Source organism: Schistocerca nitens, chromosome 1, assembly GCF_023898315.1.
Source record: "Schistocerca nitens isolate TAMUIC-IGC-003100 chromosome 1, iqSchNite1.1, whole genome shotgun sequence".
NCBI classification, from domain to species: Eukaryota; Metazoa; Arthropoda; class Insecta; order Orthoptera; family Acrididae; genus Schistocerca; species Schistocerca nitens.
The window spans coordinates 1153484618-1153500257 of record NC_064614.1 but is presented as its reverse complement, the minus strand read 5'-3'; the positions used below and the strand labels follow the sequence as shown (position 1 = coordinate 1153500257).

General features: G+C 41.3%; 1 protein-coding gene across 1 annotated transcript in view; it reads left to right on the top strand.

Annotated features, from left to right (window-relative positions):
• The first annotated feature begins 10524 nt into the window (after positions 1 to 10524).
• Positions 10525 to 15640, top strand: part of LOC126232768 (probable glutamate receptor) — a 128834-nt gene continuing 123718 nt past the window's right edge. The window contains exon 1 of the mRNA XM_049942819.1: positions 10525 to 10872. Within this exon, the coding sequence (XP_049798776.1) occupies positions 10525 to 10872 (348 nt within the window). The remainder of the gene's footprint in view (positions 10873 to 15640) is intronic.

Sequence of the window (15640 nt, the reverse complement as noted above, 5' to 3'; positions counted from 1 at the left end):
TTTACATACCCTTTATAAGATGCCACAAAACTTTTGTACACGAATGAAACACTTTACTGCATCAATCACTTATATACTTTTCCATTGAGCATTACGTCGCTCCACATCATCATCTTTAGGTGGAGAACTGTGTAGTTACATTGCTGTGGAGAGCACAGACGTATTTTCGCAGCAGTAGACCAAGTCCAAGGTAGGTTATGGTACGCCTTTTGCTAGTGACAAAATTATTTTTTCAGAAAAGGCACTGTTAAAGTTAAAGAACATGAATTTGTAAGAGTAAAGTGTACTTCAAAGGTAAGCAGAGTCGAAGAAATGTTGCATACTGCCGCTTGTTGTATGTTCTCTTCATTGTACATTTGTTTAAATATCACTTCAAAGATGTTATACGAGTCATGTCAGAGTTATGCTTGTCTACATTGAATACAAATGAATGGTGCAATTTCTAGAGCTTGGCTATTTGTTTGCTATTCATCACAGTTCAGATATTATATTAAATGGTTATGTGTACATAAATATTTTTTCTTTCATTTTCAAAACACGATGGATTTGTGCCTAAGCGTGAGACAAAGTTATCAATGGTAACAGCAACAATAATTTACTGACTTGTCATCAATGGTAGCAGCAAAAATAATTTAATTTACTGACTTGTTCCTAAATTTAGACATCTTGCTAGTTATAAATGCGTTGTGGATTTAAAGAAAGAAACGCTAAACATCTAACAATATAATGTTGCACGCGCCATATTTTGGTTATTTGCATTGTTGTATTAACAAAACGTATTCCTATGTGTTGCATGTCTATATTTTTGAAGATCTTTCTTGTGTTGCACGGCTGGTTATAACAGGTTCTGTATAAATACTGTAGGTGGAAGTTATTGAAATGTAAATGGAAGAGACTAAATAAATTGCTGTGCATCGAAACTCATCATAAATTAGGATAATGTTTAAAGTGCTTTGTCAAAGCTTTTGAAAATGTGGCTTCAGCAAGTTTCATTATTGTCACTGACTAGATTTTAACCACGTTTCTTTCTGTGCATTCAGGTTTCTAGTTCTTCACACTGAAATATACCTTCTGTCTTTTGTTTACTGCATGTAGTATCTTAAGATTGCTCTGTACACCATCAAATGGATGTCCTGTATTTCTATAAAGGAGGCTATTGGCAATTTGTGTAGCGTGTTGTACTGGCAGGAATTGATGTGTTCTTTGAATCTGGTGTGGAAGCTACAGCCAATGTGTCCTGTGTACTTAGCTGGCTGGACATTCACTACAATTGAGTTTGTATATGTTAGAGGTTAAAATTTATCATGGTTAGTTTTTAGGTTATCATGATGTAGTCTGTTGTTAATTTATTTTCCATTTGGAATGCAATTCTAATTTTACGTTCTTTGAAGACATGGGCAATTTCTTAGGAGATAACCAAGGAAGAAGATGCATGTTGTCATTGTATTTTTGTATTTCTTGATGGCTATTTTGTTCATTTTCTCTTTCACTTTTATAGCTAAACTGCTCATTAGTGTGTGTTTATTAGCTGCAGCTTGTTGTTTTCTGATTCTCATTTCATTCTGAAGGCTCACATCAGTCAATAGGATTTTCAGAGCTTAATGAATCATTTAGTGCTATGCTGATAGTTCGTGCAAATTGAGAGGCAGGAAGAAGCATGTACATGTATGTCAGTGGTGATTGGTTTCCTGCCAATTTATAAGACATTTTTCACCTTTCTTCCTGATGGTTAGATCAAGTAAGCCAATGGTATTATTTATTTCATGCTCACAGATGAAAGTTTGCATTGGATTTTTTGTGAAACGTGTGTGCTCAAAGTGGTTGAGCGGCAGTATGCAGTATTTTTTTTTCACTCTACCTCTCCTGTAAGTACCCTTTACTCTGGAAAATTCATGTTTTTAACACTAACAGTGCCTTTTTTTGAAAAGACATTTCTGTCAACAGCACATAATCTGCCTTGCACTTGGTCTTCTGCTGTGAAAAAGCGTCTGCATTCTTCACTAACGCCTGCGATATTGCCACACAGTTCTCCAACTGAATATGATGGTGTGAAGCAACGAAATGTGTATTGGAAAAATAAATAAATGACCTACGCAGTAAACTGTTGTATTTATATTTTTAACCAACTGTAGACGTCATGATGCAGTTATTTATGAACGAAGTATTCAAACATGTAAATGTGTAAAGAAAATCATACCCCTTAAGGTCAGCTGCTGATTGAACAAAAAAATTACATACTACCGGTTTCAAGCATACAAAAGATACGCAATGATAAACCAAAATTGCAACTGCATTGAGGCGGCATGAACAAAGGTCATATTGACATGTAGTGTACTACATGCTTGGATAGGGAAATGACATAATTGGTAAGAGTAGCATCATCACGTTTTGTATCTAAGGAAAGACTAAGCAGCGAGTTTTCCTTTCAGAAATTGGATTTGAGTATTGGTTATTTGTGAGAAAATTGTGTTACGCCTCGTGCAACAGGACACAGGTTACTCCCGGTTCTGTGTAAATCATCACAATATAGGTACCCACGTGTGGATTCTCAGAAGAGAACGAACATTGCCAGACTGCATTTGCCATTTCCATACAAACCCATCTCCTGGCGCTATGGTACGGGATGCCATTCGGTACACAATACAATCACTTTTGTTTCATACAGCCGGTACTTTTGACAGCTGAGTTCACTTTTAAGGTCAGTGGCTATCTACGAGGTTTCCGTGGCATCGTTTATCAACAATATAACGCAAGACAGAATGTTTCCGTGCTGTCCTGACCTATCTCGATAGAGAGGATGTTTGACTGTAGCCCTGCCCAGCACGATTTCCGAATCTCTCACCCACTGAAAACAGCCGGTCTTTCGCAACGGAGAGGCTGACATCCCAGCATTCGTCAGCCACTACTATGTATGTATTCTTGTATAGCGCTGAAGCAGTGACGTATTCCTGTCTGTCATCTATGGTCACTCGACCCCATAGCTGGAGTTCGAAGTTATGCATAACCCCAAATCAGATACAAATTTATGAATTCTACCTACTACAGCGTACATGTACAATATGTAAAATTTTCCTATTCGCTATCGTTCCTGATGTTTCTATTTTAGTAGCCTGCAATGACAATAGCTACCGTATACTATGACACCCTATTGCCAATCACAAAATATAACATGTGAGGTCCTGTTATAATCGTAACCAGTAAAAGACCACATAGCATGGTAACTATGATTGTTGTATCCTACAGACTACATTTTATTTACAACATTGTATTATCCATCGTATGTAAACTTGACTGACATTTCATGGTAGCTGACGATGATCTGTTCAATTGAAACTTCTAGTAAACTTTGTTACTGTTCAATCAGTGGCTTATCTCTTTGAATATGAGTTCTTTATATAGCAATTCATTTGTTTGCTGTTTCTGGTCGAAATTTTACTTTCCTAATGTTCTATTAAACCTGTGAGCCGAAAAATATAGAAAAAGATTCATTTTAAATCTTTTCACAAAACTGAGCGTAATCATCGTAGTAAGCAATGAATACGGGAATAAACTGGCAAAAAGTAAATGACCAGTTGCCTGAAGCGGGTGGTTTCACTTTGTAGCCAATGGGGCATACAGCTTTTACTTCATGATATATAATAAAAAGCAATTTCGCATTTTTCCTAGAAACAATCCCACATCTCGTATCTTCCATGGGCTTATAATGATTAAAACAAATTATGGTCCTAAATAACAAGCAAAAATGGGCCTAAAATTTAATAAATTTGTATTAAAAGCACATACTGCGTCAGTCTTTTCATTTCCAAACCGCTCATAAAAGTATTAATACAAACTCAAATTTACTTTACAGTAACTATAGATACACTACACTCACTGTCAGTGGTCTCCTCAATATGATCATTATATGAAAAACCACTTGTCACAATCTCCTACAGTCAAGTTGAACATTATTCACGCCGACCGTTGCTTTGAAGTTGTAAATGAGTGTTACAATGCACTACATTCGTAAAAGTACCTCAGTTTACCGCTAGATGTCCCTGTCTCGCAATGGCATCGGTAGTTTCATGCGAAAGACACTGGTACTTCAAGAAAAAATTAATAAAATGATGGTTTCAGATACAAATCACTGGTACTCAAAGGGTTGAATCACTTACATTCAGTATGTCTCTGTACACGCAAAATGCGTTTCTGCTCGTATGGGACTTCGTGATTCCTACATATTGCAGGTGACCTCCAACTACTGAAGGCGCTCTCACGCGATGGAGTACTGTCGTCAGTGTACAATGGTTGGCAGCACTGGGAACAGCTTCCCACATTTCACATGGACGGGAATCCCCTGCTCTTCATTCTTGACTTGGAATGTAAAGAATCTTCCGCTCTGCTGAAGAAAGCAGGGGAAAACGGGGTAAGTATTAGTATAAAATAATTTTATAGAGTGAATAGAACGACAGAAAAACGTATAAAGTGTATGCTGTCGTCTATTCTTTCGCATGTCTTCTGTGTATTTCTGTTTCATTTCACTGACTTTAACGTCGTTTGTATTATAACATACAGCATTTAAGTATTACAGTTAACTATAATGATGCATCATTGGGATGTATAACCAACGTCTATGTCTTTACACTAGATGGCTCTGTAGTCCGTATTACAGTGTATTGTACTCAATTAGAATGTTATCAAATCTACATCTACATCCATACTTTGCAAAATAATGAGGAACGGATGGAAGATGGCACTTTCGTTGGTGTCGTTCATTAGCGTTTCTCCCTTATTTGCGAATGGAGCGTGGGAAGAATGATTGCCGGAAGATCTCTGTACACGCCGTGATTAGTCCAATCTTGTCTTCGCCGTCTCTACAAGAGCGATATGTAGGGGGCTGTACTATACTCCTACAGTCTTCAATTAATACTAATTCTTGAAATTACGCAAGTAGGTTTTCTTGGGATAGTTGTCGGCTACCTCCAGGCGTCTGCCACTTCAGGTTTTCAGCATCTTCGTGAGGCTCTCCCGTATCATCAATGGCGCAGCCCTTGTCTGTATGCTTTCGACCCCCTCCCCCCCCCCCCTCGATATTCCTATTAGGTATGAATCCTTTACAACTGAGCAATATTTAGGACATGTCGTGCGAATGTTTTGTAAACAGAATCCTTTGCATGCTGATTACATTTTCTCTGTAGTCCACCAATGCAGCGAAGATAACTACCTTCTTTACCTATGGCTGAACCTATGAGAGCATTCAATTTCAAATCCTCACCAACTATTACACCCAGTTATTTATACGAGCTGACTGATTCTACAAGTGACTCGTTCTCATCGTAGGATATTACGTTTTTTGGAGGGCACATTTTACATTTCTGAACTTCTAAAGCAAGCAGCCACTCTTGCAGTACACCTCAGCAGCTGCGTGATCAGTGCGGCTAAGGATCATACGGAGCACCCTGGTTCAATTTCCGCTACTGCCAGGAATTTTTGTTCTTCGTGGAAAGACTTGAACTGTGTGCGCTCGGCCTCTAGATGCCAATTGACGTCCTGCTTGAATGGGAAGCAGCTCCTCCATAGTCTGAATAGCCGACGACCGGGAGGCCGGTGTCTGTCAATACGACCACCCACACAGCAGCCCGGCCGAATGACACCATATGGCACGGCGGACGATCTTCACTGCGCGCTCCCCCAGGCCCGATCGCAGAGTTTAGTTCAGCCGGTCTTAGAAACTTGTTTGTATGTCCCTCCTTGTAATAGATGCTTACAAGGACGCAGGCTTTTAACATGAAAGCCGGCCGGGGTGGCCGAGCGGTTCTAGGCGCTACAGTCTGGAACCACGCGACCGCTACGGTCGCAGGTTTGAATCCTGCCTCGGGCATGGATGTGTGTGATGTTCTTAGGTTAGTTAGGGTTAAGTAGTTCTAAGTTATAGGGGACTAATGACCTCAGAAGTTAAGTCCCATAGTGCTCAGAGCCATTTGAACCATTTATTTATTAACATGAAATGAAATTTAAAAACAACTGCAGCCGTCTCTTTTGCATTTCGGTGTTCCGTTACACCACGTTCACGCCCCTTGACGATAGTACATTGGAAGGAATCCAATCTCGTGTGCAGTCATAACAGGAGCCACTATTATCTCTGGTTTACACGACACTATCCCTTCGTTCATCAACCGACGACTCAATATTTACTCCTGTTATGAGGACACGCGAGATTGGATTCCACCCAATTTACGTTGATCAAGGGGCCTGAAGATGCTGTTATGGAACACCGGAACCTATTGCATAAATAAATTAAATGCAGGTGTTTTAATTTTTATTTCACTTTGAAATCTTGTCACTATATGACTGCATATTTGTGTGGTTTTTTTCAGAGAATACTTCATTATAGACAATTGTATCATCCGTAAAAATCTGAGGTTCTTATTAATTTTCTCCCGTATCTTTAATATACAACATGAACAGCAAGGGTCCCAACGCAGTTCCAAGGATCACGCCCAAAGCTACTTCTACGTATGTCGACGTCTCTCCATCCCAGATAACAAGCTGCATCCTCTCAACCAAGAAATCCTCATCCAGTCACAGATTTCGTTTGACATCCTATGTGGTCGTACCATTATCAGTACTCGTGTGATACTGAGTAAATGTTTCTCGTAAGTCAAGGAATACTGCATCCGTCTGCTTGCCTTGATCCGTGTGAGAAAAGAGCTATACGAGTTTCGCATAAACCATGTTTTCGAAATCCATGCTGTGCTGGTACTGCGAACGACTGAAAGGAAGGGGAAACTACAGCCGTAATTTTTCCTGAGGGCACGCAGCTTTACTGTATGGTTAAATGATGATGGCGTCCACTTGGGTAAAATATTCCGGAGGTAAAATAGTCCCCCATTCGGATCTCCGGGCGGGGATTACTCAGGAGGACGTCGTTATCAGGAGAAAGACAACTGGCGTTCTACGGATCTCTTAATCGGACACGTAGGTTAGAAAATTTAAAAAGGGAAATGGATAGATTAAAATTAGTGGGAAGTGAAGTTCGGTTTCTGGTCGGGTGAAACAGAATTATAAATACAAACCAAATAGGGGTAATACAGGAGTAGGTTTAGTAATGAATAAAAAAATAGGTGCGCGGGTAAGCTACTACGAACAGCATAGTGAACGCATTATTGTAGCCAAGACAGACACCAAGCCCACGCCTACCACAGTAGTACAAGTTCATATATCAACTAGCTCCACAGACGACGAGATGAGATACAAGAAATTATTCAGATAGTTAAGGGAGACGAAAATTTAATAGTCATGGGGGACTGGAATTCGGTAGTAGGAAAAGGAAGAGAAGGAAAATATGTCGGCGAATTTGTAATGGGGATAAGGAATGAAAGAGGAAGCCGACTGGTTGTATTTTGCGTAGAGCATCACTTAATCGTAGCTAACACTTGGTTTAAAAATCATGAAAAAAGGTTGCATACGTGGAAGAGGCCAGGAGACACTGGAAGGTTTCAGATAGTTCATATAATGGTAAGACAAAGATTTAGGAACCAGGTTTTAAATTGTAAGACATTCCCAGGGGCAGATGTGGACTCTGGCCACAATCTGTTGGTTATGAACTGTAGATTAAAACTGAAGAAACAGCGAAAAGGTGGGAATTTAAGCAGGTGGGCTATCTCTGGATAAACTGAAAGAACCAGAGGTTGTAGAGAGTTTCAGAAAGATTATTAGGGAACAATTGACAGGAACAGGGGAAAGAAATACAGTAGAAGAAGAATGGGTAGCTTCGAGAGATGAAATAGTGAAGGCAGTAGAGGATCAAGTAGGTAAAAAGACGAGGGCTAATAGAAATCCTTGGATAACAGAAGAAATATTGAATTTAATTGATGAAAGGAGAAAATATAAAAATGCAGTAAATGAAGCAGGCAAAAAGGAATACAAACGTCTCAAAAATGAGATCGACAGGAAGTGCAAAATGGCTAAGCAGGGATGGCTAGAGGACAAATGTAAGGATGTAGAGGCGCATATCACTAGGGGTAAGATACTGCCTACAAGAAAATTAAAGAGACCTTTGGAGAAAAGAGAACCACTTGCATGAATATCAAGAGCTCAGATGCAAACTTAGTTCTAAGCAAAGAAGGGAAAGCAGAAAGGTGGAAGGAGTATATGGAGGGTCTATACAGGGGCGATGTTCTTGAGGACAATATTATAGAAATAGGAGAGAACGTAAATGAAGATGAAATTGGAGATTTGATACCGCTTAAAGAATTTGAAAGAGCACTGAAAGACCTAAGCCAAAACAAGGCCTTGGGAGTAGACAACATCTCATTAGAGCTACTGATAGCCTTGGGAGAGCCAGCCATGACAAAACTCCACCATCTGGGGAGCAAGATGTATGAGACAGGCGAAATACCCTCAAACTTCAAGAACAATATAATAATTCCAATCCCAAAGAAAGCAGGTGTTGCCAGGTGTGAGAATTACCAGGTTATCAGTTTAATAAGTCACGAATGCGAAATACTAACACGAATTCTTTACAAACGAATGGAAAAACTGGTAGAAGCCGACCTCGGCGAAGATCAGTTTGGATTCCGTAGAAATGTAGGAACACGTTAGGCAATACTGACCCTAAGACTTATCTTAGAAGATAGATTAAGGAAAGGCAAACCTACGTTTCTAGCATTTGTAGACTTAGAGAAGGCTTTTGACAATGTTGATTGGAATACTCTGTTTCAAATTCTAAAGGTGGCAGGGATCAAATAAAGGGAGCGAAAGGCTATTTACAATTTGTACAGAAACCAGATGACAGTTATAAGAATCGAGGGGCATGAAAGGGAGGCAGTGGTTGGGAAGGGAGTGAGACAGGGTTGCAGCCTATCCCCCATGTTATTCAGTCTGTATATCGAGCAAGCAGTAAAGGAAACAAAAGAAACATTTGGAGTAGGAATTAAAATCTATGGAGAAGAAATAAAAACCTTGAGGTTTGCCGATGACATTGTAATTCTGTCAGAGACAGCAAATGACCTGGAAGAGCAGCTGAACGGAATGGACAGTGTCTTGAAAGGAGGATATAAGATGAACATCAACAAAAGCAAAACGAGGATAATGGAATGTAGTCGAATTAAATCGGGTGATGCTAAGGGAATTAGACTAGGTAATGAGACACTTAAAGTAGTAGATGAGTTTTGCTCCTTGGGAGACAAAATAACTGATGATGGTCGATGTAGAGAGGATATAAAATGTAGACTGGCAATGGCAAGGAAAGCCTTGCTGCAGAAGAAAAAAATGTTCAAATGTGAGTGAAATCTTATGGGACTTAACTGCTAAGGTCATCAGTCCCTAAGCTTACATACTACTTAACCTAAATTATCCTAAGGACAAACACACACACCCATGCCCGAGGGAGAACTCCTCCGCCGGGACCAACCGCACAGTCCATCACTGCAGCGCAATAGACCGCTCGGCTAATCCCGCGCGGCTTTTGGAGAAGAGAAATTTGTTAACATCGAGTATAGGTTTAAGTATCAGGAAGTCTTTTCTGAGAGTATTTGTATGGAGTCGTGTATGGAAGTGAAACATGGACGATAACAAGTTTCGACGAGAAGAGAACAGAAGCTTTCGAAATGTGGTGCTACAGAAGAATGCTGAAGATTAGATGGGTAGATCGCGTAACTAATGAGGAGGCACTGAATAAAATTGGGGAGAAGAGGAATTTGTGGCACAACTTGACTAGAAGAAGGGATCGGTTGGTAGGACGCATTCTCAGGCATCAAAGGATCACCAATTTAGTTTCAGAGGGCAGCAGGGAGGGCAAAAATAGTAGAGCGATGCCAAGAGATGAATACAATAAGTAGATTCAGAAGGATGTAGGTTGCAGTAGTTACTTGGAGATGAAGAAACTTGCGCAGGATAGAGTAGCATGGAGAGCTGCATCAAACCAGTCTCTCGACTGAAGACCACAACAACAAAAACATGAAAACATTGAGCAGACGAGCATTTTTCAGAGGCAGTGATCCACTCTACTTCCAAGTGCCTTTTTTAAGCAAAAGGCTGAGATATTTGCAGGATCTCCAGAGAGACGGCGTGGAAATCAAACACCAAAAATTGAATCAAATAATTTGCTTATGTTTTCACATTGTCCTGAGGCCTGAATGTGCACAGTGATTATCCGCCTTTTCTCTTATATGCTTATCATGATAATCTAAATCTGTAATTTATAGTAAAATAATGGCTACGGTTTCTAAAAGTCATTTACCACTTTCTTTACAGGAGTTCTTCAAACCTCCACATGTTTGGCTGATCCTGCACGATGCTTCTCCTGCAGGTGCTCTGGGACTCACAGATACTGTCGCTGACATTAAGTTACCCGTATCAACACGGATAAACAACGGAAGAAACTTCGTAAAAGAACAACATATTACCGTGCCGACTTTCAACAATACAATAACGACGGATGTAATAAAGCTGGGAGATAAAGATTGCAATTCAGCGGAAGTCTATGACCTAAGTGATGGGACCAGTTCAATAAGAAGCACGGGGTACACAAACAGTAACAGTATGCACGTAACTAAAACTCCTTTTCGCACCAGCAAGGAAAACTCTGAATTCAACTTTAAAGGAATTAGTGACGATACTCCAGTGGACGAGACTGTAGAAATTTGTTTTTATTGTGAAGTATTTCGTGAGCTGAACATCCTCGTTGACAGTCAGGTGCTTGTGGGTAGAAGGGATGCAGATAGTAAGTACACAATTCTGGAAGCCTACAGACGTAGAAAACACGAAGAACTCGTTGTTTCGGAGCTGGGGTACTGGGAGAGGTCAGCTGTTGTCGTCTGGAAAGCTGTCCGCGAAGTAGCGGTAAGGAGACTCGACCTGAAGCGCACAAAGGTGGTGGCATCCATAGTGGTAAGTTTCAACATAATTACAAAGTAGATATCTTTTAAGTCTCATTCGTTACTAAAAAGCTACATAGTTCCACGCGTTAGGTGCAGTTGACACTACTATTTTTGAGAATTCATTTGTTTCAACAACGATCCTCTGACAGTTGGTAATGTCATAGGTCCCTGATTGCAGCGTAGACTTCAATTACGTTCCCTGACTTGTGACTTTGAACATTATCCATCTACTCTATGCAAAAAACATCATGGAGGTCTTCACCCTGTTGAATGACTTCTGCTTCAGCTTCTGCCCCGTGCATCAGTGGGAACAACAAATGGGTCGAGGCGGGAAAAGGGGGGTGGGGGGGCACACAGTCAGCTTACTCATCTCGGATCATTGCTTTTATTTCTTTATTTCTTTGATTCCGTCGGACTATGCGAACCACAGCTCCTTAGTTACGGAAAGAATCAGCACGTAGTTTACGGAATGGTGATTAGAAAAATTATAAACGAAGAGTTAAAGAATTAATAAAACACGAAAAAACTGGGACTATACCAATAAATAACTCATTACAGGTAATACTCCGAACAGCTCCTGTACAGTTCTACCCGATAGGTCCAGCTGACATTACTACTATGGGGAACCCATTCCTTGCACTGGTGGCTCTCAGGCAGTTAGTGATGTCATAGATCTCTGAGTACAACGCAGAATTCCACATTCCTTGCCCTGGCGGATCTCAGGCAGTTAGTGATGTCATAGATCTCTGAGTACAACGTAGAATTCCATATTCCTTGCACTGCCGGCTCTCAGGCAGTTAGTGATGTCATAGATCTCTGAGTACAACGCAGAATTCCATATTCCTTGCACTGCCGGCTCTCAGGCAGTTAGTGATGTCATAGATCTCTGAGTACAACGCAGAATTCCACATTCCTTGCACTGGCGGATCTCAGGCAGTTAGCGATGTCATAGATCTCTGAGTACAACGCAGAATTCAATTCTCTCGCCCAGACTTGCACCGCGAGGAAACCTTTCAACTTGGTTTTGAGTACTTATGTGTTTATCACACTTTATTCCATTCCAGAGTAAGCCTACTGAAAATGAAACCGGCTGAATTATGCACACCTTTACTTACAATGGCTGAGGCAAACATTTCTGAACAATGTACAGTGCTATGCAACCGTATACTGTTTTTACGTCTAGTGCTCACTGAATGAATACTGCAGTTTATTCTTAATGAGTCACTATTGTCAACAACGTATGCCATGACTCAGTACGTGTGCAGGGACAGCAGAGTTAGAATTTCGAAACATCTGAACAGCGACCTACACGAAGTTACCAAACTGACAGCACCGATCAGTGTGACCGCGCGGTTCTGGGCTGTCAGCATTCTTGGTGGGTTAACAGAGTTCCGCAAACCGCAACACCATACGAGTAACTGAGTGAAAGTAACCAAAGTAAACAATAAGTCTTCGAGTTTCGGCGTCAGAAACAGTGGTGATCATTCTTACTCTCCGAAAGAACTGATACCATATGAGGCTTACCGGCCAATGATCTTCTTCAGTGCGGATGCACTCACATTGCCCAAACTCTTACGGGAATCGGTAGATCGACTGCCATGAGTAATGAGTACAGTGGGTAGGGCACTACAAATGTGTGTGGACAGTAAGTTAGAGATGTGAGTTTCACGGGGAGCGTGCCAGAGTTAAGTCTCTGTAGTCGCGCTATCCTTTGTGTCCTCGGTGGCTCAGACGCATAGAGCGTCTGTCGTCCAAGCAGGAGATCCGGGGTTTGAGCCCCGATCGGGGCACACATTTTCAACTGTCCACCTTGATATTTATCAACGCCTGTAAGCAGATAAAGGTCTGGATTTTGCTGTAATTTTAAATAAATCTCGTTGACAATGGAGAATAACCTTCTTCCTACTTTGTAGATGCGAAGTGAACCAGTTTTGAGTTTTTTCCCGTATCCCACAATTTTACAACATAAACAGCAAGTACTAAATATTTGATCAGGTGAATATTCGCAACTGAGGAATATATATATATATATATATATATATATATATATATATATATATAGAGAGAGAGAGAGAGAGAGAGAGAGAGAGAGAGAGAGAGAGAGTGTTACAAAAAGGTTGGAGCTCATTTTAGTTTCGTCAGTATGTACTGTACTTCCTCGATTCACCGCCAGTTGGCCCAATTAAAGGAAGGTAATGTTGACTTCGGTCCTTGTGTTGAAATGCGACTCATTACTCTACAGTACTAGCATCAAGCACATCAATACTCAGCATCAACAGATTAGTGTTCATCACGAAAGTGGTTTTGCAGTCAGTGCAATGTTTACAAATGCGGAGTTGGCAGATGCCCATTTGATGTATGGGTTAGCACGGGGCAATAGCCGTGGCGCGGTACGTTTGTATCGAGACAGATTTCCAGAACGAAGGTGTCCCGACAGGGAGAGGTTCGAAGCAATTGATAGGCGTCTTAGGGAGCACGGAACATTCCAGCCTATGACTCGCGACTGGGGAAGACCTACAACGACGAGGACACCTGCAATGGACGAGGCAATTCTTCGTGCAGTTGACGATAGCCCTAATGTCAGCGTCAGAGAAGTTGCTGCTGTACAAGGTAACGTTGACCACGTCACTGTATGGAGAGTGCTACGGGAGAACCAGTTGTTTCCGTACCCTTTACAGCGTGTGCAGGCACTATCAGCAGCGACGGAGGGTGGATGCATGTATCCTCGCTAACGGAGGACATTTTGAACATTTCCTGTAACAAAGTGTTTGAAGTCACGTTGGTACGTTCTGTTGCTGTGTGTTTCCAATCCATGATTAATGTGATTTGAATAGAAGTAATAAAATGAGATCTAACATGGAAAGTAAGCGTTTCCGGACACATGTCCACATAACGTATTTTCTTTCTTTGTGTGTGAGGAATGTTTCCTGAAAGTTTGTCCGTACCTTTTTGTAACACCCTGTATGTAATATCCGCTTCAGCTGCCAGTAATTTTCTTAATCTATTCCACTGTCGGTTTCGGAGCTTAAAGCCTTCTCTTCAGGTGGCACCCAATATGAACAACAAGAGGGGCTACTAACGTACAGGTAACATGTGGCTAATATACTAGAATGAAAGCTACAGTTGCGGGAAGTGGTGTACCCGCATTAATTATCGGAACATAAATGTGTCGCGGTCGGGCCATTGAGTCATGGGGAATCACACCACATGGGACTCGAACAAAAACGCTACCTTCTCGACAGAAATGAACTCAGTAATACTGTAAATAAAAGTAACTGTAATCACGAGTAGGACCAGCAGTCGCAGCGACCGCTTGGACGGCACGACACGGAAGTAACTAGTGCAAATTTGGAAATTTGTGGTAAGGTACTATGGGACCAAACAGCTTTAAACTAACTTACGCTAAGGACAACACGCACACCCATGCCCGAGGGAGGACTCGAACCTCCGATGGGGGGAGCCGCGAGAACCGTGACAAGGCGCCTTCGATCGCTCGGCTACCCCGCATGGCAGTAACTAGTGCAGACGGCCCAGAAGCCAGACGACAGCGGCGACGGAAACGACTGAAGTAGGAGCCAGTGAGAAGGGGAACCAAAGAAAATAGCTGCAGAGAGCGGGAAACGGGAGTTTACTGGTCAGTCTGCTTACGTAAGTGCGGTTCACAAGATATATACAAAACAGAACTACAAATATAAGAGTAATACGAGGTGCGGCTAGAAAAAAACCGGACTGATGCTGGAAAAAACATTTATTTACAATTATTTACAATTTCATGTTATCTCCTTCAATGTACTCTCCTCCTCGGTCTCTACACCGCTCCATACGAATTTTCCACTGTTCATAGCAATGCTGCTGATCATTTTCGGTAAGTCCATTCATTACTTCCGTCGCTTTTTCTTTTACTGCTTCAACAGTCTCAAATCTAGTTCCTTTCAAAGCTGACTTGACTTTAGGGAAAAGAAAAAAGTCACAGGGGGCCAAATCAGGTGAGTAGGGTGGATGATCTAAGATGGGAATGTTGTGTTTTGCCAAAAACGTCTTCACTGACAACGCACTGTGAGCTGGGGCATTGTCTTGGTGAAGGATCCATGACTTTTTTCTCCACAAATCGTTCCGTTTTCTCCGTACTCGCTCACGTAGGATAGCCAGGACGCTAATGTAGTAATGCTGATCACTGTTTGTCCCTCTGGTACCCAATAAATGTGCACAATCCCTTTGATGTCAAAAAAAACAATCATCATTGCCTTGAATTTCGATTTTGACATTCGTGCTTTTTTTTGTCGTGGAGAACCAGGAGTTTTCCAATGCATCGATTGGCGTTTAGTTTCGGGATCGTAAGTAAAAAACCACGATTCATCGCAAGTAATAACATTTTGTAAGAAGGTGGGATCACTTTCAATGTTTTCCAGGATGTCAGAACAAATCATTCTTCGGCGTTCCTTCTGTTCAATTGTGAGACACTTTGGAACCATTTTTGAACACACTTTGTTCATGTTGAAACTTTCATGAAGAATCTGCCTAACACTTTCCTTGTCAACTCCTGTTAACTCAGACACTGCTCTGATTGTTAAACGGCGATCTTGTCGAACAAGTTTACCGGTTTTTTCAATGTTTGCATCAGTTTTTGCTGACAATGGTCTGCCAGTGCGAGTGTCATCACTGGTGTCTTCGCGGCCATCTTTAAATCGTTTAAGCCACTCAAACACTTGTGTTCGCGATAAACAATCATCGCCGTACACTTGTTGTAACATTACAAACGTTTCACTTGCAGATTTTCC